We start from the raw sequence: 27,530 nt of genomic DNA, 5'->3' as shown, positions 1-27,530 counted from the left end.
TGGATTTTGAGGGTTTGTCGCAACACCATTAGAACAATGATCGGTTGGAATCATCCTCTTATTATTGTTAAAAGCCTCCCACTTTTCATAGTTTTCAGCCTTTGCTACAACATCCAAGAAATTAGTACAACTTGCTCCCTTCACCTAAAACTTCAATTCTCTTGTTAAGCCTTCAATAAACTTTATCTTCAACAAACTTTATGTAAGCATAGAAATTTCTCATTGTTCTCATCTACAGTCAAAATTGGCTTACCACCTTTGTTTTATTTGAAACCATAGAATTCCATCTTCTTCTCCACATTAAAATAAGGAAAAAAATACCTCTTCTCAACTTGTACACAAAATTCCTTCCATGTAACTACGCTTTCCTCCATATAGCTCTGCATGTATGACTTCCACCATAGCTTGGCAACACTAGGGAGTTGCAAGATTGCTATCTTTGCCTTTTCCTCTTAAGTGAAGTCTCATAAAGAAAAGAAATATTCAGGTTCTTCAATCCATGCTTCTAAATCTTCACGTGTCTTCTTTATGCCATCAAACTCATTCAGCTTAGCCTTCTTGAAGACTTGCTTAATTGCTACTTCTCCCGCATCATCATCTTCATCTTTCGTCTTTTTTTTCTTCTTCCCTAATGCGGATCCTAGATCTACCTAAATTCCTCCTCCATCGGACTCCTCTTTGTCACCCTTCTTGAGCTTATTAAGATCTTCAGTGAGTCATTGAATAAGATCTGCATGTTCTTTCAATTGTTGTTTGTAAGCCTTCATCTTTGTTGAGAAATAGAGCTACTATGATACCAATTGTAAGCATTCACGTACATACAACAAAGTATCAACTCGCATGTTTGGCCAAAAATGAGCTTTTTACTGTAGCATAAGTCTTATTAAAATTCGGATGTCCTACAAATGGAGTGTTGTGACTTTCCCATAAAATTTGTTGTTCCAAGATGAATTTGTAGACACACACAATCGATCATTGTTGGGGCTCCACACCACCCACGTTTAGCTATAGGTAGTACGGTCTTGACCAACGATAGGGGTTTTAATCCCTTGTCAATCCAAGGACACGGCCCAAATCGGTGAGCATGGAAGCTCTTCTCACCCGGAGAGAGAACAATGATCTATTGTGATCCACAAGCATTCCCCGCACACACACACACACACACACACACACCCAAAATCACACACACCAATACTCCTCATTTCCTCATTGTATCAAGTGCAATGAAGCATTGGTGAGCCCACTACAACACTTCAAGCAACATTCACCTACTATTTCACTCCTATGCATGCACCCTACACACTATGAGTGTTTCAAGTTTCAATGGTGAGCTTCTCTCACACACACCATACTCCTTCAATGGCACAAGGAGGCTCTTCTAATATTCATATGGGCTTGAAATAAGCTATGGGAAAGCTTATCCTTAAACCCACAAAAGCTTAGGAAAAAGGTGGGTGAGCACACACACACAAGCAAGAAGAAGCTTCACACACACAAGAGAGAAGAGAGTAGTGAAGAAGAAAGCTTCATTAATGTTGAGAAAAGAGCTTAGCTCATACAATGTAGAGAGGTTATGGTGGAGAGGATGATGGAGGTAGCCATTAAAGTTTGAGAGAAGAGAGCTCTTCACTCTACTAGAGATAGCTTCAAATGGATTCCTCAAAATGGCTTTTTTGCCCTTTTTGTTAAAAAACAAGTGTCCACTACACACTTGGGCGCCCGGGCACTAGTCACTTGATCTATTTCTAGGCATCTAAGCATCCCCGTGACTAGGCTTCATTATGGGAAAGTAAATATACAACTTGGAACTCGTAGAGCCCGGAAAATAGAAGATTTACAATAATGAGTTGCGGGTTTTTTACATAAGCTATTTTTACGGGCCAGCTTCCCGGAATAATTCTCGGTTTTTCTGAGGCGGGCATTCTTTGGCGCTTGATCCTTTGCTTAGCCTTGCCCATTGGATTGTCCCCGATCATTCCCCCCTTTCTCGCGTAGCTCGTCCCCGAGCTGATCTCGCTCCTGGCTGGACCCTGGATTGAGAGTGTCATAAATTTCTCTTTGGCGGATATAAACGTTAGTGGGGAGGTGACTCTGGACTCCAGTGGTAGTGCGCTGCATTTGCCTTTGCGCCACAAATCTTGTCTGCAGTGGTTGGCGAGTAGCATAGAAAGCCAGGGGAGTGGGGTCAAAAAAGGCGATAGTCATCATTTCCTCCCATGTCCCCATGAAGTGGCTCGGTAGGTGTTGAAGCCTTGCATAAAATCCCCATAACTATTCCTCTGTGGGTAGCTCGTTAAGGTTGAATGCTAAGCCTTGATATGGCTTGTCATATTTGTATCAGTCTGTCCTTTGGTGTTGGATGTCTTGAAAGACGTTGATGCACGTGGACAGAAGCTGGACAATTTTGACGAGCATCTGGCATGAGAGGTCCATGGCATCCTTGAATTTGGCCTCAACATCCGTGCATGCCTCTAGAAACCATACTTCATTTCAGGGTTGGTCATGCGGGCGTACTGGGCAGAGAGGGTAGTTGAGGGCATTTGGATTATCTTTTAGGAGCACCTCATACTGATCCCATGTGTATCTTTTGGGCACTGGGCAAAAGGATGGATCAATTCTGAGTGCCCTGGGTGCCTCTTTGTATTCCTTGATTGTCCTCCACCTGGAAAGGAATTGGAAACGCCACTGGGGCTGTTTGTCCATAACCTCTTTGACCTGCCATCAGTCAACATCTACTTCTTGGTAGCCTGGCTTGAGCTTATCCATTGGATTGTCTTCGTGCCACTGTTGCAAATAAGCTGCCAGCTGGGCCTTCATCACTGTAATGGATGGCCAGATCTTAGATGTGACTTCATGTGGCTTAGGCCAAAGGGTGGAGAGGGCTTCATAACATTGCCTTTTAAAGGCTGCGTGTCTTTCATTCATCTGTTTCCTTCTATATTCCACACCTTTGTCATCCCCCGGTCTCCTCGTGAGTAATAGGCCTTCTAATGGGGTAGGGACTGACAGTTCTTTATATTCAAGCTCTAAGGGTATGTCGCTAAAGGTGCCTGGTATTGGTTCGAAAGGACTTGGCCTTGGTGAGTTCGTACTTGCGGCCTTAGAGGCGTGTAGGCTCTGTTGAGTAGGCATGGGCTACAGCAGGGTAGATTGCTTGAGGGAGGCGAGCTCAGCTTTCACACTCTGTAGCTCACTGAACATGTTGTAGCTCTCTAGTTGTTGAGCATCGACTAGAGCCTTATGAAGGGCTAGCTGTTGCTTGAGCTCGACCTATTTACTCGTACTACCTGTAGAGCTTGTGGTAGCGTACTACATTCTGGTTTCTAAAACTTTGTTGGCTTGCAGACTTGTCTCTAGCTGGACCTTGGAGAGAGAGAGCAATGTGTTGATCGCTTGACGATCTTCACTCACTTCTTGGTAGCTCTTCTCCAATAGCTTCATTGCTTCATATTTGGCTTGAATTGCATTCTGAAGCTCGGCTAGTCTCAGCGTCTGTGGTATTTGCTCTGCCTCCAGGTGCTCTATTATCCTTTCAAGGGCTCGTTGTGCCTTGACTGCTTCTGAGGCTTCCCCGGCTGCTATGTCATACAATTCTTGATGGTTTAGCCGGGCCTCCTCTGCTGCGTTGAGCTGTCTCTCCAATTCTTCTTTTTGTTTTGTGAGCTGGGCATTCTGCTCTAGTAAATCTTTGACAAGATCATTCTAATGCTGCCCCTCCTTGTAGTAATGGTCCCTCTGATCTATCGTTTCATCGAGGATCTTGGCCATGTTGATAGATTTGGCATAGTAGTTTCGATGGATTTTTCATAGTTGGCCTCCACAGCCCTGCTCATGGCGTCTTTGTACATAGTGGCCATGCTAAGCTCTAGCATGCCACTCATTGCTTTTTGCATCGCCTTCTGACCATAAGCTGGGTTGGGCACGTTGCGGTGAGCTTCCTTGGCTTTACTTTCCATCTATATATTTGCCTTGATGTCTTCTCCTGTTTCTTGAAAGGCGAGGAGGGCTTGGTAGACGACATTGCTTTTCACAGCCTCCAGGCGGTCTTTGATCTCATATTGTACCCATGCATCCACCTCCGTCTCTAGATGATGGACATTGAACTGTTTTAGAGGGGAGGGGTCTTTTTGGCTTTCTTCTTCTTCTTCTTCTTCTTGCTCTTCTTCTCGTTCGTCTTCATGGCTCGAGTCACCGGCGTATTCATCATAATCCCAGAAGTCATCGCCTTGGTGCTCGTCTTATTCTTCTAGGTAAGGGCTGGGAGTTTTTTATTTTGGTTGGCTTTGGCTTCTTCTCCTCTTCTGTCATGGGAGCCTTGCCTTCCCTGTGCACCTTTTCTTCTTCCACTTTCATAGGCTGCGCCTCTTCATGTCCCTCTTGGGGAGTAGGCATGGGCAGCTCTTTAGGTGAGGAGGGGTGGGGAGCTATAGAGGTGGAGGTCCCTTCTTGGCGATGTTTGGTCCTCATTTTTGCCTTCCGTCTTTTCTTCTCCTCCTTGGCCACACACAGGCTTTCAACCTTGGCGGCTTCAAGCTCTTCCGCTTCCTTTCTTTCTCTTTCTTTCCTTTCTTTCTCTTTCTTTCTCTAGCCTAACCCTCCTTGCAGCCTCGGCATTGTCCTCATCAATCATGCGATTGAGAGTCTCGAGGTCGATAAAGTCATCTACATTGATTGAGGGACTCTGGAAACTTTGGCCACTTTCTCTTCTAGGTGTGGTTTGAGTTGAGGGCATGACAAGTGGTGCTTGCTCAGGTGGGACTGCGCCTCTCATGCGCTTGCGTAAGGGGGCCACTTCTTCCTCTGAGGAGTCTTCATCTTCTCTTTTCCTCGCAGCTTTCCCTTTCTTCTCTTGCTTCTTTACTGGGGACCGCATGATGTTAGGACACCTGTAGAAGGGCATTGTGGCGTCGTAGGTAAGCGGAGGCGGTAGGTGATAGATAGCCCCATGGCGTAATAGGCCAACCTCGTTAGGATCAATGGCGCTCCCAGGGCTAGTGGCAGTTTCTTTTTCAACTTGCTGGTCCCTAAAAGACGGCTCCCTTCTTGGATGCGGTGGATGTTGCGGAGGATGTGGTCACTCCAGTCCACTTCGAGCATGTCCCAATCCAAGAAGGTTTTTGTGAGGTGCAGTGCCATGCGGAGCTCAGGCATAGTGTACTTTTGGGTGTGAGTCATCCCGAAGAACTGCATACATAACTTGAGGGCTAAGGTCACCTCCTTGTGCTTAAGGTTGGCAAAGGTGAGGCGGTCTTGGCCGGTCACCATCTTCTTTTCGTGTTGTGCAAGGTTACCTTCCGCGAGCGAGGCTCCACCGGTGTGTAGGGCTTCTCTTACCATCTGGCGAGTTAGTGTGAATTGCACGGGGTGGCCATCAAAGCCGGTCACTGTTGCTAGCCCGTCTCTTTCTAGGCTGCATTGAAGCTCCCATGCTCGCCCGTAGTCCGGTCCCCAAGGCCTCAGCCCGAAAAAATGCCAGAAGCTGGCTACTTCTAGTATACGTTGGGTAGGCTGGGACCTGGCTATTTGCCAGTAGGCCTCGGTGGGTACAAAGACGACCATCGGCCTTTGCTGGGGAGTCTTGAAGACGCCGTGGAGGAGTGCTGCTTCTGCATGTCTATGAACTATCTCAGGTGGCACCCAACCTGCTGTGTATGTGCTTCTAATGAGTGATAGTGAGGGGACTGTGTCGGGAGAGGGGCTTTGGTGCAGTGAGATGTCGGATTTCGAGGAGGAACCCATCTCTCGTGCGTAGCCTCACATCTCTCGCTTGCTCTCACACTCACTTACGTACTTGTGTCGCTATCGGAGGCTGCGAAAAATTTCGACAGCGCTTCCGCGCTACTAGTGCACTGGGGAAATGGTGGCGGAGCAACTCTCAAGCCTACCACCCCGGGGGTACCTATGTTTAATCCTACCCAAAGAGCTGGAGGGCTCGGTAAATGGAAAGTGAGTGTGTGTGGGGGTGACCTACCATGTGCGAATGCGCTCTCGTACGTAGTGAGTGGGTGCTCACCGATCTCCCACACTCCTTGCTTGTAGCTCTCCTTCCTCTCCTCTTACTTGATTTGCTTGAAATGAGCTTGAAATGCCTCTTTTTTTACTTTTCTGGATTGGTGGACACGACTCAGTATGGACATGACTAACTTTTTCAGCACTTTTTTGCCAAATTTGACTTGACCATCTTGTTTATCTCTTCATTCTAAGCTCATTCATGTGCTCAAATCTAGATTTGGAGCTTTGTATCCATGCAAACTCGTGGACACGACTGAAATTTTGGCATTTGTGCACATATTTTTTCAACTTTGACTTGATATTCTTGATGCCCTTGACTTGTGGCTAGTCAAATTTTGTCAAAAAACTCTCCAGATAGCCTGAATCGTGGACACGACTAGGGTTTTTGGCCCCTCTGGTGACTTTTTTGCAATTTTGACTTCATGTGTGACTTGCCCTTGTCTTGTAGAGTCCTTCTATGTGCTTGGATCTAAATTTGGAAATTTTGAAATTTGTTTGACCCAGGGTTCCTCTTGTCGCACACTCTGTTCATCATTTTTGATCCTCCCGCTTGCCCGCTGCCCCTGTTGCCCTCCCCCCTTCCTAGATGTGGTGCACTCTTGGGCACACTATGCATGGGTGTCTACTTGGCAATGTGTCTATGCAGTGGCCTTGGTTGGCCCTATGTATGCTTAAAAAGAAGTGCATGTTGTACTTGTGATGCAGTGCATGATGCCTTTGGTATTTGAGTCGTATGGAAAACCATCCAAGTCAAGTGGCTTTTGCTAGAGAGGACACCTTCTACTATCAATGACTTTGTGCGGGGAAAGGTGGGATACTTTGCCTGTAATACGCTAAGTACGGGTTGGGGATATCTGTGCATTATGAGTATGTGAGAAGGTGATCTTTGTTTCAGTATTAAGGGATTGGGAAATAGCCTCTGTGGCCATAGTAAAATGATTGGCTACCACTGGTTGCGATAGCTTGTGTTGCAAGAGTTGCTGCAGCATTTGAGACCTCCATTGTATCGTCGATTAACTCGGGGATTTTCTTGCAGTTAACCTCACTTGCGTGGAGTGATTTGGCTTCTTAATGCCCTGGGGAATGGCTAGCATCAATGGCTTGGAAGTGCTTATTGGTTTGAGGTTGGGTCTCCATTCCATGGTTGAAGTTTGCTTAGGTGTCTTTGTGGGAGTTGGAGAAGCTGGCTTAGTTGAGGGGTTCGTCCTTTTAGGTTTCCATTGTAAGTGAGGCTTCTCCCTTGTGGCTTTTTGTGGTTTAGGAATAGGATTGGGTTTAGGAATTGAGATTTTGGGAACCCATTTGTAAACTGGCTGCGTCCTGAAAGGATGAGATGCCTTGGTCTTCCTGTTGGGACTCCTTGATGATGGATGTCTCATGTATGAGGATTTGGGTACCCAAAAGTCCTTCCACTTTTTTCCATAGCCTTGGGCTTTCAGCAAAGTAGTAGGGACCTTCCAGCCGTGACCTTGGTTTGTCTTATCGAAAATCCATGTGGTGGCGACTTTAGCCTTCACCTGTTTTTCATGGATTGGTGCTAGTGGAGTGAGGGGTGTCTCTTCAACCGAAGTTGAAGGAGGGTCTAGCCTTTCGGCCGATTTTCCTTGTAAGATCAAGTTGCTCACCTAGAGTTGGAACTCTTGCTTGATCCAATCAATTTGGAAGTTGGTCTATTGCATCCAAGTCCTGCCTAATAGGAGTTGCCAATCACAGCCATTAGTCAGAAGTACTTGAAACGGGATAAACATGTCTTGGTCTTGAATTCGTACTTTCAACAAGATTTCTCCTATAGCTGGTGATCGCTCCCCCTTGAAGTCTATGAGGTTAAGTTTGTTTGAACTTAGAGTTGGTTTTCCCAGTTTTTTCCAAGTTGTGTGAGACATGAGGTTGCACGTTGCTCCTGAGTCAGTCATTGCATCTACTATGCAGCTTGTGCAGTTGTTGAGTAGTTGTAGTTGAACTAAGAAGGGAGGGACACTGTTGGACTCACTTTGGTCGACTACATAAATCTGTGCCTCTTTCCTCTCCTTCATCTTGAGTTTCCGTTGTCGGCCTTCTTCTTGAGCTTCCCTTTTTAGTGTTTCTAGAGCTTCCTTTTTGGTTTCAGCTAGGTGGATTTGTTCAAGCATTGGTTGGGTTAAAGGCTCATAGAACTTTTTAAGTCGACTCCCATTGATGAAAGCTGACATCTCTTCCCCATCCAAGGTTGCTAGCTTAACTACCCCACTACTTAGAAGAGAGTGAATCACATTAGGTACTAACCCTCGCTTTTTGAGCTTCCTCTTGTTCTTTTTAAGGGTGTACAGGAGAACTAGATCCCCTACTACAAAGTTTCTTTCTTTTAGGTTCTTGTTGAGCCATTGCTTGCGTCTTCGTTTCTCTGCATACATCCCTACAATTGCTAGTAGTCTTGTCTCATCCAGCTTCTCTAATAGCTCCACTCGCTCAGAGAGCTCATGTCTCGTCCATTTCAATTCCTTTGCAACTTTGAGGGTTGGTACGAGAAATTCTATGGGTAGGATAGCGTTAAATCCAAACACTAGCTCAAATGGTGTTGCTCCCATAGCAGTTTTATATGCGATGTGATAAGCCCATAGTACTCCATGTAAGTGTAAATTCATGGTGAGGCAGGGTAGAATCCTAGGACATATAGTGTCTGCAAATGGAATAGCTACAGATCAAGACAAAATCAAGGTCATATTAGAGCTTCCAAGACCAATGCATTACAAAGGAGTCCAAATCTTTATTGGCCATTGTGGCTACTACCGTAGATTTATCTACATGTATGCCAAGATAGCGAGACCTCTTTATGCCCTGTTAGTCGAGTTTGTTTGGACGGAAGAGTGTGAGGAATTCTTTGAGAAATTGAAGCAAGCCTTGATCACAGCCCCTATCCTAAGATCTCCAGATTGGACGAAACCTTTCCATGTACACATAGATGCTTCCAACTATGCCATAGGGTGCATCTTAGCTCAACCATATGAGCGCAACATGGATTTGCCTATGTCATACTCAAGTAGGCAGTTGAACTCTGCAAAAAAGAATTACACCACCACTGAGAGGGAGGGACTAACAATGATTTATGCAGTAAAGAAATTTCGACATTATCTTCTAGCAAACCCTTTTGTCTTCTATGTGGATCATTAAGCTTTGCTTTACCTAGTAAACAAACCTTGTAACACAGGAAGAATCGTGAGGTGGTTCATTATCTTATTAGAGTTTAATTTCACTGTCTGTGTAAGGCCAGGAAAGTCCAACATGAGAGCAGACCATCTGTCTCACATAACCAATGGTGAGAGCCCAACTAGTATTGAAGATGATTTGCTAGATGCCACCCTTTTCCAGGTAGAAACGGCTCCCCAATGGGCCGAACGAATTGTTAGACTTTTGTCCATTGATTTTTTGGCCATCCCAAGAGATTTTAGCAACCCTGAAGACACTCTGCGAACCATGGAAAGATACACCCTGATCTCGAGTAGACTCTATTGTTTGGGAAAGGATAAAGTGCTTAGACTTTGCCTAGATCTAGAGAACTTCAACTCAGTAATCCTAGAGGCACATGTGACCATTGGAGGAAGCCATGCAGACTTGAATCAAACCGAAAACCACATTCTCTGTAATGGTTATTGGTGGCCGACCCTTACCAAGGACATAGCAGAGTATATCAAGAAGTGTCCAGAGTGTATCCATAGAGAGCCCCCAGCTCATGTAACTCTGTATCTGATGATGGCAACCCCCCATTGGGCCAATTACATAGTGAGTTACCTTAAAGGTGAGGACCTGAATCTCCCAAAACACCGCCTGAGGGCCATAGCTCAAGAGGCACAGAACTACTAGCTGATTGGAGAGCAACTCTACAAGAGAGGCAAGGACCAAGTTTTATGCCTCTACGTGCCCAAGGAAAAGTACATTCCGATACTCGAACATGCACATGCAGGTGTTGCAGGGGGCCATTTCTCCGCTGACATCACTGCTAGTGTTATCAAAAATCATTTTTGATAGCATCAATACTCTCAAATATGACTTTATCTCTCTAGAACTGATCATTCTAGAGAGAGAGAAAGTGCCATGGAGAAGAGGTAAATAGGCAATGTGAGTGTCTCTGAGAGGTCTAGAGGCAAGAGCAACTCACTAAAGTGTTTAGGAAAATCTTACCATAAGTCCATAAGATTATATAGGGCTTAAAACGGGTGAGAAATGCCCTCGAAACGGACAAGTAAAGTCAGAACTGCAGAAACGGAGGCTAGAGAGAGAGGTAATGTATTTGCATGTCTAAATTATGAGAAAATAAGATTTAAATGCATGAGAGGGCTTATTTTTAGTGGTACAAGTCGTGTATAACTAAAAATATCAAAAAGTAGGTCGTATGCACAAAAGTTGCTATTTCGGCTAAATAAAGAAGCTTTTTGCGATTCTGCCCGCGCTAGGTTGTAGACCAGATCCATTCCGGTTGTTTTGAGTACTTGAATGACCCTATTTTGAGTTCGGAGCAGAAAGTTATGGCAAAAACAAATTGCAGCCAGCATAATTCTGCGCGACACAGTTTTTGCCCGACTTCATCCTCTTCAAGGTGACAGCCATATGTGCTACTGCTTCTCTCTCTAGAGTGCATCCATCCTTGGATGTGCTTATTACAAACTTACTAATACTCATTAACTCTCTTATTAAACCCCTATTAATCAAGGAGAAGCTGTCGAATCAAGTAAGCATTGAAGTTCATGCAAGGAGTTGTGAGTCTGCTACAAACAACGGTGACTACGACACGGGATAACGAAATCTAGAGGTAATTTGATGCTTATTGAATGATGTGATTCATGCTCATGCTTATGTAAACCAGCCCTAATCAAGAGGGATTAAGGAGCTTTGATAGCTCAAGACACAACTATGTAATTGCTAAGAATTACATTAATGAAAGTCCTTTTGAGGGGGGGCCGGCCTCTAAACATGCGGCCCTCTATGCTGTGTATTGTTTATGGTTTTCTTTCAAGTTTCTATGCTATGTTTATGTTTATGTTTATGTAATGATTATGCATACATGTGTATGTGCAAGGATTAGTGGCTCCATCACTAAATCCTTACACATTAAGGGAAACTTCAATCTACTCTTAGATTAGTGCTACTGTCAAGAATCTAGTGCTTGCACTAGCCATGGATCTATGCCTTACATTGGCCGCAGGTATACATATGTGTGTATGCAGGCGTACATGAGTTGCCAATGGCATAAATCTAAGGTTAAGTGTGCCTAGGATTCTCCTAAAAGGAACCCTAATGAATTGTGATTAAGGTTGTTCATAAAAACGGCAAAGCATGTTAGGCATTTATTAAGTTATGTTGCATAAACGAAAAGACTTTAAAAGATTCCTAAACCGACGCCGTTGACATTGGTATCAGAGCTTTAGGTTTTTCCTTTCTTACAAAAGAAAGGAACGATCTCAAGACAACCTTAGCGCAAGGTTAAGAGAAGCTTGTGTAAAGACACACACATCTTCATGCAAATGAAGTTTGTTCCTAGAGAGAATTTGTCTCATGGAGCTTGATAGCTCTGAGCAAAGACGTACTCTAGCCAAATTCAATTTGCAGGCGGTGTTTTGGGAAACTCTTGCCCACAAGATTTGAATTTCCTTGAGTATCTTAAGTTGCGAGGGAACGCAATACCACTTAAGCTAGGAAGAAAAACAAGAGTGCTAATTGCACGAAAAGAGACGACCATTGGTAATGTCAACGGCATTGGTTTAGAAATCTTTTAAAGTCTTTTCGTTTATGCAACATAACTTAATAAATGCCTAACATGCTTAGCCGTTTTTATGAACAACCTTAATCACAATTCATTAGGGTTCCTTTTAGGAGAATCCTAGGCACACTTAACCTTAAATTTATGCCATTGGCAACTCATGTACGCCTGCATACACACATATGTATACCTGCGGCCAATGTAAGGCATAGATCCATGGCTAGTGCAAGCACTAGATTCTTGACAGTAGCACTAATCTAAGAGTAGATTGAAGTTTCCCTTAATGTGTAAGGATTTAGTGATGGAGCCACTAATCCTTGCACATACACATGTATGCATAATCATTACATAAACATAAACATAAACATAGCATAGAAACTTGAAAAAAAACCATAGACAATACACAGCATAGAGGACCGCATGTTTAGAGCCTGGCCCCCCCTCGAAAGGACTTTCATTAATGTAATTCTTAGCAATTACATAGTTGTGTCTTGAGCTATCAAAGCTCCTTAATCCCTCTTGATTAGGGCTGGTTTACATAAGCATGAGCATGAATCACATCATTCAATAAGCATCAAATTACCTCTAGATTCCGTTATCCCGTGTCGTAGTCACAGTTGTTTGTAGCAGACTCACAACTCCTTGTATGAACTTCAATACTTACTTGATTCGACAGCTTCTCCTTGATTAATAGGGGTTTAATAAGAGAGTTAATGAGTATTAGTAATATTGTAATAAGCACATCCAAGGATGGATGCACTCTAGAGAGAGAAGCAGTAGCACATATGGCTGTCACCTTGAAGAGGATGAAGTCGGGCAAAAACTGTGTCACGCAGAATTATGCTGGCTGCAATTTGTTTTTGCCATAACTTTCTGCTCCAAACTCAGAATAGGGTCGTTCAAGTACTCAAAACAACCGGAATGGATCTGGTCTACAACCCATCGCGGGCAGAATCGAAAAAAGCTTCTTTATTTAGCCGAAATCGCAACTTTTGTGCATGCGACCTAGTTTTTGATATTTTTAGTTATACACGACTTGTACCACTAAAAATAAGCCCTCCCATGCATTTAAATCTTATTTTCTCATAATTTAGACATGCAAATACATTACCTCTCTCTCTAGCCTCCGTTTCTGCAGTTCTGACTTTACTTGTCCGTTTCGAGGGCATTTCTTACCCGTTTTAAGCCCTATATAATCTTATGGACTTATGGTAAGATTTTCCTAGACACTTTAGTGAGTTGCTCTTGCCTTTAGACCTCTCAGAGACACTCACATTGCCTATTTACCTCTTCTCCATGGCACTTTCTCTCTCTCTAGAATGATCAGTTCTAGAGAGATAAAGTCATATTTGAGAGTATTGATGCTATCAAAAATGATTTTTGATAACAGCTAGGACAATCATGTGGTCAGGACTATGGTGGCCAATCTTGCATATGGATGCTGAAATATATGTGGCTTGATGTGAAGAATGCCAAAGAACCAAACCACCTAGAGCTCAGGACTCAATGCCTTTGAGGCCAATCATGTTGGCTAGAGCATTCGTCAAATGGGGAATCAACTTTGTAGGACCCATTAAACCTCTTGCAAAGGGTTCAGGGGCTTAATACATCATTGTAGCCACTGACTACTTGACGAAGTGGGTAGAGGCTAAGGCCACGCCTAGAAACGATACACGCACAATTGCTAAATTCCTCTTTGAAAACATCTTTACCAGATATGGTCTTCCATTGGAGATAGTGAGTGACTAAGGAGTGCACTTTGTGAATGAAGTCATTGAATTCCTACTAGTTGAGTTTATGGTCATACACAAAAGATCAGCACCTTACCACCCTCAAGCTAATGGCTTAGCGGAAAGCACAAACAAGACACTCTGCATAGAGTTTACATGCAGGTACTCCTTAAAGGCATGTGACATTAGTCTCTGAAAGGTGGCAGGGGCATTGGTCAAGCCAAAGGGCATTACTCTATAGGCATAAATCCCCCACTCGGTGGCAAAAGCCATCTTATGTTGATCCTCTGGCTTGATTTAAACTTGGTTATAGCCTGAGAATCCGTCTAGGAAACTATAGGCTTGCTTCCCCGCTACTCGCTCTAAGACATGGTCTGTGATAGGGAGAGGATAGTGATCCCTGATGGTTGTAGCATTGACTTTTTTGAGGTTTACACATACTCGCAACTTTCCATTCTTCTTTGGGACTATCACTATGGGGCTCACCCACTCAGTATGTTCGATCTCATAGATAAACTCCGCTTCCAGCAGTTTATCAATCTCCTCTCTGATTTTCCTGGCGAAGTTATCATTGTATGTGTTCGGTCTCTATTGGCTAGGTTTGGCTGTGTCTTTCATGGGAATGGTATGTTGGCAAATGGCTGGATCAACTCCCTTTAGGTCCCTATAACTCCATGCAAACACATCCCTATATTCCCTCAAGGTGGAAAGGAGAAGTGCTTCCTCCTCATGAGAAAGGTCCGTGGCAATCCACACCTTCCTGGGTTCCTCTCCGTCCAAAGTAAGATCCACTTGCTTGGAATCCTCTGGCCCCTCATAAGATTCTTCATTCTCTATGGGCTTCTGTTGTTTGGGTTTTTGAAGGAGAATGGTTCTATCCTGTATGGTATACCTCTTGAAAGCACTGGGCACGTCTACTTGATTTTCTGTAATCTCCTCTTCATCAGAGTCATCGCTCGATGAGTGAGCTTTGAATACCCTTTTTTGCTCCTCCCAATGGGCCTTTCTCTCAGTCTTTGTTGCGGACTTACCTATCTCAACTAACGAAGGATTATTGCCCAATTTCTTTATACGTATCTTTCTTTTCTTTCTGGCTTTCAGGGGTTGTGGGTCAAGTTTTGGCTTTACCATTTGGAAACCTTGCTTCCATTGTTGCTCCATGTTCACGCAATCTTCTGCTCCCACATAGCAAAGATACTCTGATTTTCCTTCCAGATGTGGAGGGTTTGGAACAGGTTTCGATTCCCCGTTTTGCTCCTTACTTTCTCTCCTCTGGGTTGTCTATTTCCTTTGCCTCTGATGGCTTTTGCAAAAGTGTCTAGGCTTTTTCCCTGGATTTATGGATATGTTGACTGACTCCCTATTTTTGAGGAGTAAGCGGACCTTGTCTAGCTCCTCCTCGAGGACTTCCCAATCCTCTTTGCTAACTTCTTCTTCTAATTCACTTTTTCTGCTCCCTAGACTGGGTGTATCTGGGAAAACACTCTCTACTGAGACCTCATCCAACAGCAAGTGCGGGATATTGATCTCTGACTCATCTGATTCTACCAAGGTTATCATGTGGAGAGGATGAATGTCATATTCCTCCTCATCGCAAAATTTGGGTCCTGGTCTAACATGCATGGTGTCCAATGAGATAAGACTGTGTATCCACTCTAGAGGTTCCATCTTTTCTTCTGGGAATGGGCAAGGGATATAATCCTCTTTTTCTACTTCCTTTTGCCACTGAGATCCGTCAGTTTGCATACTTGTTTTGGATGCCCCACATAGCCATAGGTGAGGGTTCTCAGGTTGGTCCGAGCTTTCCAAGGAGCACTCAGAAGATCCTGAGTCAAACTCTTCCATGGGCATATGAGTAACGCCCCTGTAACTATGGTTTTTTAGATTTACCCTTGTTGTGGCACACTCGTGTCTGAGGTATATATAGTCATAACCCCAATCTTGGACAATATTGAATTGACACATAAATGGCCATCCAAGAATTAGCTCGTAGTTGGCTTCTTTCCCGAAGTCCACCACTGCAAATGAATGCGTATACTCTATCCCACATGTGGTCAGAGCTACATTCTCAAGTATTCCTATTGGGTTTTCGAGCCTTCCATCTGCTAATTGCAGGTTCATTCTAGTGCTTCTCACAGTGGGCCTTCCCCATTTTTCCCATATGGATTTGGTGGCCACACTCATACCAGCACCACTATCTAGGATAGCCATGAAAATGACATTTTCGTGTTCTACTGGCAGAGTTGTGTTTCCCTATGATGTCCCCATCTTTTTACTCATTTTGTTTATAGAGACAAGCTCCTTTTTGTTAGGTTCTTTTGAGTTCTGAGGAATCCCTAGAGGTTTAGCCTCGACTTGAAGCTCAGAAAAACAGAGTTTCCGAGACATTTTTGTCCACACTCCTGGCTTTACTCGCAATAGGTCTTTGATAGGAAGGGTGCTTGGCACTAAGGTTGCTAGGGCTTGTTTTGAAATTACTTCCTCTAGGTCTCCCCCATTTTCTTGTTCTTTTAGGAGATCACTCTCTACTCCATTCTCAATCATTGGTTCTTTGCAGAGAGATTGTGTAGCTATGCGTCGATTCAGAGAATCTACAGCCCATTGGTCCTCTAACGGTCGATTGGCATTCATGAAGGAGAATGGAGGAGAACCTATTCCGCTCCTTGTCTTGTCCGTCTTTCCCCTCACTTCTCTCCAAAGGCTTGATGCTACTTCCTCATCAGCCGTTGGTATCTCCTCTAGGAAAGTGGCTTCCCAAGAGGCTTGTGAATCATGTTGTGGCTCTGCGTTGGATTCTGTCTTAGCCCTCTCTCGTCTTGAAGAGACTTCCAGTATGGTTTCTAGGTTGGGCTTTAGTTTTTTGGGACCCTTAGGTTGAATTGGCATCGGCCCTTCAATCATGGTTTGAGCCTCCCAAATTCGTTGGCGATTTGCTTCTAACTGGGTCTTTTCCTACCTTGCATTGGGGTATTGCTTCAGCTTTTCCAGCAGGTCTAGTTGAACCTCTATTCTACTCACATGAGCTCTCACAGCGGCCTCTAAAGGCTCGTATTTCTTGTCTTTCAAGACAGACCCTCCTTCTTGAGAAGATGATGAAGAAGTTCTTGCCTTGGCAGTTTTCTCAGGCTCTTGTTCTCCTTTTTTTTCAGTAGAGTCTCCCTTTTTGTCTTCCGGTTGCTTAGGTTCAGAGCCGGACTTTGATTTCTTTTCCTCTTTTCTAGGTCTACCCCTTCGATTATATCTCTTGCGGGATTTCTTTTGAGTGGCTTCTGAAGCTTATGGTTCTTCCTTTTCAGGGTTCTTTGGAGCTTGGGCACGAGTCACTACTCTTAGAGAGGCTCTATCCTTCTCTTCTTCTTATGTGAATGGAGACGGAATTACTTCTATATAATTCAAGCCCTGGTTTGGTCCTAGGTTTCCTGGTGGGTTGGCATTTGGTATGTGGGGACATACCTTGGAAAGGTGTTCCACACTGCAGCCAATACAATAATGCTCTATGGGAGGTAGCCTTTCCCCCTTGTAACTGATCACGGATTTGTCTGGGCAGTCTCGCAACCAATGGTCGCCTCCACATCCAAAGCAAGGTTCTACTTTTCTCACTGGTGGCACTCTCGATCTAGGCGGGGTTTGCAAAAACATCAGAGATCCTGGCTCTCCTTCCCCATGAGTTGGAAGTTCTACTAGTTGGGGCTCTTGGGCGTAATCGAATGGTTTGGGATGGTAGTACTCTGGTTCCTCAAAATAAGGCTGGGAGCTTACTAACTCAAGTCCTATGGATGGCACTTCTGCCGACATATACCTAAGACCTGTAGTGCCTGGGGGCACTGGTTGGTTCCCTAGAGCTGGTCTAGCTTGGTCTATCCTAGGCTGGTATGCGGGCATTGCTTGGTTTCCTAGGTTAGGTTGCTGCCTACCTATTCTATTACAGTCCTTGGTTTTGTGCGTGTAGTTGACACATTTGACACCACTTCTTGATGGGAGTATTCTTGAAGGGTTCTGGGATGGTGTCACATTGGTCCGTCCTATGGGGTCCACTACACTTTCCACACCAAAAGTAACCTCCTTGCGGGGCATAGTTCTTAAAGCGATTGATAGGTCGATAGGCCTGTCCTAGTCTTTACAAGACTAATTCAACTATCTCCTCCTTTGAAGGGAATTTCTCTTGGGTGATAGCCATGGAACCAGTGCTCCCGGAGTCTTGGCTCTTGTGAGTTGTGCCTTTGCCCCGAGTCTTTGACACCTCGAAGTTGTCATCATAATCCATAGCGTCTATGCAGCACTCTTGAAAGGTCTTGTGACATTGGGCATACAAATGAGCGTGCAACACTTTATCTCTTAGGCCTTCAAGAAATAGGGAGATTAGCCTGCCTTGGCTAGGCTTTACATCCAATGGGCACCTATTGACATATTGCCTAAGCCTACTCACGCTATCCCTTACGGTCTCGTGTTCCCCTTGTCTAAATGAATACATTAGAGCAACTGCATTATGCTTCAATCCCATCTTGGAAAAAGATCCTATGAAGTCCTTTTCCAATCTCTCAAATGAGGTTTTGGATATGGGTTCCAAGGTATGAAACCAAGTCAGAACCTTGCTTTCCAAGGTCAACTCAAATCCCTCTACTTGTGTATGAGTGTCTGAGACTTTCCTAGCATGCACTGCTTGCTTGAATGCCGCTACATGATCAAAGGGATCTCCACTCCCGTCATATTTCTTGACAAGCTTTTGCAAGGCCGAGGGCCTTACCTTTCTCCCTTTGTTTGTTGCTCTTCTTGGGGGTCTCCTAGCTTCAGACTCGATTCTCGGCATGGAAATAGCACTAGAGCCATATTTTCCCCCTGGATATCTCTCAACTTGAGTAGGATGTGAGGTCATGGGTTGTAGTGGTCTTGGTATGGGATTAACCGTTCCCGTGGAGTCTCTCAAAGGATGTATGGATGGAGGTTCTCCGAGTATGGCTTGAAGCCTATCAATGGGTCTTGTTGGAGCTACAGTTTCTTTGCCATAGGCACTCATGCCCAGTCTTGTCGTTGATTTCGGCTCATAAACATCCACATGTCTTCCTTTCCACCGAAGGGCATCTATTTCTGCTTGGGTGAGCACTTGATACTCATTGTTCTAGGCGTCTCTTATTCGTGTTGCTCCCTCATGTGGTTCTTCCATGGTTAGGGTGTAACTCACCGGAAGTCTCAATCCCGTGGCTGAGCGAGTGGCATAGCAATAGCCCCGCTCATCTCTATAAACAACCCTGCTAGCATCATCTTGGAAGATTCGTCAAACCCGAATTTCCTTGACTAAGGTTCTCCTACCCATTTCAAAGGTGAATTCCATCGTCACTTCCAGTTCTTCACTGACTTGTTCATTTGCGCTTGTATCAATAACATCAAAGGGATTAGTGGACGTACCTGGTCCTCTCGATCCCCTCGAGATTGCGGGCGAATCCGGTCCAATTCCCCTTCTTAAGGATATATCTCTGCCGTCATTCATGTCAGTATGGAGGAATCTGGTGGCATCCACTTTATGGGGATGTTCCGTTATCTCGTACCTTGCTCCGTCTTCTCCAACATACATGTCCCCTTGGTAGTTGACCCAAGGAGCCTTTTCAAATGGAGTAGGGCAATCTGCCGTTTTGTACACTTGCCTTTGCATTGGATCATGATAGATTTCCGCACCCCAGGCATTAGTGTAGTCATACTTGAGTTTTATGTTGAAATCCAGTTGATAGATTGGGGTAGCATCAACATGAGAGGTCCCTACTTCTCTATCGGGCTCATGGAGCCCTCCATTGTGGTACATATTGCCTCATCCACTCATGGATTTCGTTTCAGAGGAAGAGGAGAAACTTCCCTCTATCTCTTGTTTGTTTAAGGCTATCCGTGGATGTGTCTCACTACCTTGAGTGGTTGCAAGTGGCCTTGCCTATGCCTAATCTAGAACCCGATCGTAGGTGCATAGGACAAGTTGGACTCAAATGGACACTTTTTGGCGATTTTTGACGTTTTGGAGTGTATTTTTTGGTCTTTTTAAGCTTTTATGGATGCAAGTGGGTTTGTGTGGATGCAAGTGAAGTGCAAGTATGCTTATGTACAAGTTTGCGTGGTTGAACAAGTTTTTTGCGGGATTTTTGGAAATTTCGACAGCATTTCGGCACTAAAATGGCTATTTTATGAAGACCCAATATCCAATGCTCATGAAACTTGTTCAAGGCATATATGAAGGTGTCTATGACATCTGTGTATGGTCAGTTTCACTGCAAGTCCCTGCATTTCTCTGTTTTCATGCACAGGACTGACAGTCTGCCATGTATCTCTTGTTCAAATGATGCCATGACCCCTGAGTCAAATGTTTGTCGATTTTGCTCAATGCGCTAGACTCTAAAATGTCTTCCATGTGACCTTAAAGCACCATAAGATTTATATCTTCTACTACATCCCATGGAGAACTCCTTTTCAATCTGTGTCACAGTCTCTCCTGCCAAGGATGCTACTTGAAGTGCTTTGTGTAGCCACCCAATGGAAATGAACTTTGGAAGTTCCCTTAGACTAGGTGGATATTCAATATTGTCTGACACTTGGTTAATTTGATGTGTTCGTCTATATTCATCTCTTTGAATAGTTCTGCTTTCTCTTTCTTGATCATAAGCTATGATCCATTTTTCCATGGTTGGATGATTGAGCATACAAAATCTATTGATCTTCTCCTCTAGTGTGGAATCCATTTTGTGATCCGGACCTTTCCCCTGTGGCACCTCGCCTGTCATTCTCTCATCCTTGTTGTGATCATGCCAAAGAACAGGCATAGGTATATCTCTTCTTCCAAGGAGTTCAAAGATATACACAATTGACTCCTACACTAGCCATCCCTCTGCCATGCTTCCTTCAGGTCGAGCTTGTTAACGCACAAAACTCTTCAAAGTTTTCATGAATCTCTCAAGAAAGAACATCCATCTACTATGTACCACCCCTGCTTTTGCAACCTCGTCCATGACATGAACTAGAAGATGTACTTGTATTGTAAGTATACTTGTTGGAAAATGTTTCTCAAGCATACAAACTACTTTTGTAGCATTGATTCTATTCTCTTCTATACTGGTTATTTTAATCTCCTTTTGAGAGATCCATCTCACCAAACAAGAGATTTTGTAAACGATCATACGAATCTCTGAAGTTGAGCACCCTATTGCAACAGGTAGAATGTATTGTAAGAATTTATGCCAATCATGTGTTTTCAATCCACTAAGTTTCTTATCCTTTGTAAAAGATCCTCTTAAAGAGTGCATGTGACTAGTTGGTGTATGAAAGTTACCTATGACATGCTTTACCCTTTTTTGTTCAGCTTGACTCAGCACCCAAGGCACATTTGGCAATGTAACTACATTGCCTTCTCCTATTATAGGTCAATATGATTGCATAACTAGAATCCCAGCTTCTTATAAATCTTCACGAGCTTTTTTATTGTCTTACTCTCCTGACAAATGTTCCCATAGTGTCTGCCCCACATTTTTAAATATATGCATAGGATCTAAAAGATGATTGATGAGACGTTTTCTCCAATTTGGCAAGGAGTGAAATACAGACAATCGTTTCATACCCAATGCACCAGGACTTGCTTGCCATACATCATATTAAGAAGAAACATCCCATGTTTTTGGTGGCCTTCCAGGAAATCCCACTCGTTGCACATAATTAGGGGGAAGAAACATCTTGTAACCTTGATAAACCATTTTCTTGAGTGATTGTGAATACCGTGCATTGATTCCAGGTCCACATATTGGACAAGCATGATAACCACTAGTTGCAAGTCCACTGCACTGTCCATATCCTGGGAAATCATGCATGGTCCACATCAATATTGCTTTCAAATTGAAATGGCGATATCCACTACGGTGCGATAAGTCTTGTATTGGAATGCCTTCCCATAGTTGTTTTAACTCATCACTGGAGCCAAAAAAACATCCATATTTTTTACCTTATATTTGCGAGAAATGAGCAATGCAAGTAGAAGATGTCCTTTCTTAATACATAGCCAAGGAGGTATATTGTAATTTACCAACACCATTGGCCAAGTATTCCAAGTGGTAGAGCATGCAAACCATATGGGTTGTCTCCATCCATAGCCAATCCCAAACGAAGGTGTTGTGGCTCTTTCTTGAATTGTGGCCACTTTAGATCAATATGTTGCCATGCAGGTGAGTCTGCTTGTGTACGCATCATTCCATATGAGGACCTTGACGTGCTATGCCATGCCATTAATTTTGCAATACTAGGACATTTAAACATGTGTGATATTTGTGGAATGATGGGAAAGTGCCTAAGAACCTTTGCTGGTATAGTCGTACCTGAGAGATCTTGTTGATATCGACTTTCCTGACACTTTGGACATACATCTAAATTTGCATACTCACCTCTGAATAATATGCAATCATTTTGACATGCATGTATAGTAGTGTAATCTATCCCCACATCTACCAAAATCTTTTTCACTATATCTCTAGATTCTAGCATCTCATTTTTTGTCGATAGGATTGTGGTCTTCATGAGTTTAAATAATGTTGTTACACTTGCATCACTCCATCCGTATGTTGACTGTAAGTTTAAAAGTGTCAAGCAAGTACAAAGAATTGAGGCTGTTGAGCCCTCACACACAGGCATGTGTGCAAGCTCTTAATACTAGGGTCATTTTCAAACTCTTCGGTGTCACCATCCTCACCATCTGAAAGACCAAAACATGCCTCTATCATCTCTTCCATATCAGGATCTTTTAAAGGTTCTTGTACATGCTCTTCCATGAGCTCATCTGCTTGCGCTTCAGATTGTCTTTGCTCTTTTTTGGAATATGTTGGCTTATTCAAGTGTGACCATTTATGAAGTAATGGATTTACCAACGAGAAATCAACTGGTCTATTAGAGGCATGAGCCCACATTTGCTCATCTAGCACATTCTCATTCCATCTTCCCCAATCTTCAATATGTTCCTTTGCAACTCGTCATGTGTGTGAAACTATTTGTTTGCACCAATTGCATGGACAAAGCACTCGACCACTGGCAGTATTACCGGTATCCATATTTTTGCTGCCTCAAGCACTATTTACCAACCAGCGTGCATGCACAAAAACATATTATACTCTCGAATTACTTGATGAAATACTCAATTCTAATAATCTCTCTCACACTCACCACCTCTCTCACACATCAAATCATGCTCTTAGAAGACATGTACATCGCACACATAGGGAGCTTTTAGTCAAAGTCCAGGACCCGCCGTGTGGAGGCAGCTCCCATATGGGTCCCATTTAATTTAATTGGACACGACAGGTCGACTTCAAAATTGTAAAGGGGCATCTTCAAGATCGTGGAGCATCAATATTGTCAGGACCGTATAGGGGCATCGTCGAGACCATGGAACATCGATATCATGGGAACCGTATAGGGGCATTGATAAGACCGTGAACAATATAAATCAAGATTGTGGGACATTGTCGAGAGCGAGTATGCACATAGTCGAGTTAGACCGAGGGACATCGTCGAGACCGTGCACAATAGCGAGGACTGTGGGATGTCGTCGAGCTTGTGGAACTAAGGGATGATGGGACGTGAGCCATGAGAGAATAATAGGATGATGGGACGCGAGGCGCCGTGGAGCACTATGTACCCTTATAGTAGCAAAAATTTGGAGCACTATGGAAACCTTGGTACACACTGGACTGTCCAGATAGAAATCGAGGCAAAACCCTCAAAAAATCCCCTGAAAAAACCCCCAGAAAACATGCGAATAGTTTTCGGGGGTTTTACTGGGGGTTTTTCTAGGGGTTGTACCAGGGGTGTTATCGGCGCTGTACTTTAAAAAAAAAACCCCTAAAATATTCCCCCTCTTTTGTTTTATAGACGCCCGACGCCAAAGCGGAGAAGACGAGCGAGATCTGCAGTAGCAGCAGCGCGCGAGCCTCTCCTCTCTTCTCTCCTTCACCTCCTCCAACCTTTGCTCTCTTCTTCTACACCTCCAGAACTCTCATCCCTCCAACAAATCCTCCAAGTAGGCAACTCTCTCACCCCCTTTTCTCTCACACACATATCCACACACACACACATCAACACACATCCACATACACACACAAGGTAGTGTGTATGTGTGTGTTCATAAACACACTAATTAGTGTGTGCATGTTGGTGTGTATGCACACACACACATTAATTAGTGTGTGCATACACACTAATTAGTGTGTATGCACACACATACACACACATACACCCAAATTGGGTGTATGTGTGTGTGCATACACACTAATTGATGTGTATGCACAAACATACACACACATACACCGAAATTCGGTGTATGTGTGTGTGCATACAAACCAATTAGTGTGTATCCGTGGGCATACACATTAATTGGTGTGTATGCACACACATACACCCAACTTGGGCGTATGTGTGTGCATACACACTAATTAGTGTGTATGTGTGGGCGTACACACTAACTGGTGTGTATGCACACACACATACACCGAATTGGGTGTATGTGTGTGTGCATACACACTAATTAGTGTGTACACGTGGGCATACACACTAATTGGAGTGTATGGACACACATACATCCAATTTGGGCGTATGTGTGTGTGCATACACACTAATTGGTGTGTATACACACACATACACCAAATTGGGTGTATGTGTGTGTGCATACACACTAATTAGTGTGTATGCATGGGTATACACACTAATTGGTGTGTATGCACACACATACACCCAATTTGGGTGTATACACACACATACACCCAAATTGGGTGTATGTGTGTGTGCATACACACTAATTGGTGTGTATGCACACTAATTAGTGTGCATACACACTAACTGGTGTGTATGCACATACATACACACTAATTAGTGTGTATACACACACATACACCCAATTTGGGTGTATTTGTGTGTGCATACACACTAATTCATGTGTATACACACACATACACCCAAATTGGGTGTATGTGTGAGTGCATACACACTAATTAGTGTGCATACACCCAATTTGGGTGTATGTGTGTGTGCATACACACTAATTGGTGTGTATGCACACACATACACCCAATTTGGGTGTATGTGTGTGTGCATACACACTAATTAGTGTGCATACACACACATTGGTGTATATACACACACATACACACTAATTAGTGTGTATGTCTGTGTGCATACACACTAATTAGTATGTATACACACACATACACCCAATATGGGTGGATGTGTGTGTGCATGCACACTAATTTGTGTGTATGCACACACATACACCCAATTTGGGTGTATGTGTGTGTGCATACACACATATTGGTGTATATATACACACGTATATACTAATTAGTGTGTATGCACACTAATTAGTGTGTATGCATACACATACACACTAATTAATGTGTATACACACACATACACCCAATTTGGGTGTATGTGTGTGTGCATACACACTAATTTGTGTGTATGCACACACATACACTCGATTCGGGTGTATGTGTGTGAATACACACTAATTAGTGTGTATGCACAGACATACACCCACTTTGGGTGTATGTGTGTGTGTATACACACTACTTAAACACATACACACTAATTGGGTGTGTATACACACCCAACATACACACATACATCCATATTTGTGTGTATGTGTGCATAAACCAAAATTAAAACACATATATACTTATAAATTTCACTATATGTAGATGGTACCTTGGCGTCACTACACGTACAGTGAAAAGACTCCAGCAGGCCATTCATATTTGGCTGCTGCTAATGGATCCATCATATTAAATGATGATGGTGAGGCGGTTACGGTGTTCGTACGTTCACGTTCTATGAAAGTATTTAGGTATGACCTTCTCACAAACTGGAAACAAGTGGACCAACGTACGAAGGACTTCTTTGTATAATGTGCCAAAGAAGAGTTTCCTGAACCATCGCCGAACAACAAATTCAATAGTAAGTGGTTGCTCCAGTATGTGGGCCACTCCTGTCGCATCGTCGCTCGGAAGCACGAGACAGGTATAAAGATGGGTATGCAAAACCCGATTGGTTGGAAGAGGAAACATGGAGCATGATTGCAATTGAGAGGGACGGAAACCCAAACCTCTTTGAGCAACAAGTGCGGGCATGTGCCCAACAAACAAGTGCCCAAACCAGCCACTTGGGGAGTAGCGGCAAGGAGGCTATGAAATGAGATTTTGTAAGTATCGTATGCACACACATAAAAGTTTATGTATTGTGATCAATTAAATAGGATTCTAAGAATTAACCATGTTTGTGTGTTCTTTTTATGCAGATAGCCAAGTTTAACCGCAGATCAACGCGGCTCGAAAAAGATATCGCATCATCTAAAGGATATGCGTATCTAAGGAGGGCGTTGCAAAATAAGGAAAGCTTTGCGAAAACTGGATGTCCTTCACCTCTCCAAAAAGATGAAGTTTCCAATTCTGATTAGTTTTTAGGTGTCATTTGATAGTAGTTTTGGTTTTGTAACATGTACGAGGTGCCATATATGGCCTTTTTTGTAATACAAACGTTCTAAATTTTGAATACAAACTTCAATTTTTTTTCCTCATTTAAATTGTTTTGAAGTATGTTATTTGTTTATGTATACCTGCACAAAATCTAGCTGTGCGTTGTTGATTTATGGCATTTTGATGGCCATTATATGGGCAGAGTTTGATGGGTCTAATAACCCATCAAACTCTGGCCCAAAAAAACCCCCGGTAGAACCCCCGGTACATTTCTCTGTAGAAACCCTGAAACGAGACCCGATATAAGCCCTGAAAAAACCCCTGGTATATTCTACAGTAATGTACTGGTGGTTTTACAAGGGGGTTTTTTCGGGGCCTATATCGGGGGTTTTTTCGGGGGTTTTTCTAGGGGCGGTATTGGGGGTGATACCGGGGTTATGACACCGGGGGTTGTTTTGGGGCAATTTTTGGGACCGCGCAACATTTTTTTGAATTAAAAAATACACGCGGTTCCCCTGATTTTACCCTCGATAACGGGCCTATGTGCTGTTTGATGGCAATGGGTTCTCAATAAGTTTAGAAACAAGATGAGTGCTTGGCAAAATTTCCAAATCGCACTTTCAGCTAGGGTCTTTGTCATGAACAATTGCATGCTTCCTTCATTGATATATTTTCTATCTTGTTGGAAGCCTTCTAAATTTTAGCTCAACAAGGTGAATTCCCTTGGTATGAGGTTTCTTTGCGTGGGCTTTGAGAATATTAAGAGGATTCCCAAGGTCTTCTAAGAAACCTATTGCAATACTAAGGAGAATGGGGGTTTGGGAGTTCTTAGCATTGAGGATCTCTCTAATAGACTAGCTGGCAAATATATCATAAGATCCACCTACAATGTTGACTTTTGGGTGCTTTTAATTTGCAAAAAGACCCCTAGATTTCATCTTCGGGAATACAAATCTTGGAAACAATTAGACCTTGATGATATTGATGGAGAATTTTAAGGCCCCATTTTAGAGCTTCATTTAATTATTTTATTTCTTTAATTAGTCTATTAATTAAATCTTAATTATGCTTTAGAATAATTAAATAATACCCTACTCTAATGGCTTGGGCTAGGCTATGCACTAGAAGAGGAAATTGGAGGGTCCTTGACCTTTTTTTTATAAGGGCATAGAGCAAGACTCTAACTTGGAGATGGAGCATGGGCATGAAGCATGATGGACATGAAGGCATTGGCCAATGGGGCCTCATCCAATCAAAGGAGCCAAGGGTATGTGGAGCATTCCAAGCATGTACATAAGAAAAGCAAAGGCCACAAGGGCCATGGGCCATATGAATAGGGGCTTAGGCCAACCCCTCCCCCAAAAGCAAGTCAACAAGGGCCCCTCCCCCCTCCAAGAATCAAAAACGCGGCACACTCTCTCTCCCTCTCTTTTAGCATGTGGAGCTTCTCTCTCTCTCCCATGTGTGGTCACAAAGGGCCAAAGCCAAGTCTAAGTGGCATGCCAACTTTTCCAAGCCTTAAAGGCATGTGAGGTAAGCTTAGGCCACCTCCCCACCTCCTCTTCAATGCTAATTTGGCCT

General features: G+C 43.5%; 1 protein-coding gene, 1 long non-coding RNA gene and 1 pseudogene across 2 annotated transcripts in view; 1 reads left to right on the top strand and 2 right to left on the bottom strand.

Annotated features, from left to right (window-relative positions):
• Window positions 1–19,286, bottom strand: part of LOC148039384 (uncharacterized) — a 49,692-nt gene extending 30,406 nt beyond the window's left edge. The window contains exon 1 of the mRNA XM_087675558.1: window positions 18,877–19,286. Coding sequence (XP_087531684.1) covers window positions 18,877–19,267 — 391 coding nt within the window. The 5' untranslated portion in view covers window positions 19,268–19,286. The remainder of the gene's footprint in view (window positions 1–18,876) is intronic.
• Window positions 19,287–19,838: 552 nt separating this feature from the next.
• On the bottom strand, window positions 19,839–22,259 carry LOC148039383 (uncharacterized; annotated as a pseudogene).
• Window positions 22,260–22,926: 667 nt separating this feature from the next.
• LOC148039382 (uncharacterized) lies at window positions 22,927–26,050 on the top strand. Its single transcript, XR_015690453.1, has 4 exons — window positions 22,927–23,162; window positions 23,356–23,503; window positions 25,176–25,675; window positions 25,772–26,050. It is a non-coding gene; the product is annotated as an uncharacterized LOC148039382 (long non-coding RNA).
• The last annotated feature ends 1,480 nt before the right edge of the window (window positions 26,051–27,530 follow it).

Source organism: Lygodium microphyllum, chromosome 3 (genome assembly GCF_053477565.2).
Source record: "Lygodium microphyllum isolate KBCC chromosome 3, Lygodium_microphyllum_v1.1.10, whole genome shotgun sequence".
Lineage (NCBI taxonomy): Eukaryota > Viridiplantae > Streptophyta > Polypodiopsida > Schizaeales > Lygodiaceae > Lygodium > Lygodium microphyllum.
This window is presented reverse-complemented; position numbering and strand designations above follow the sequence as displayed.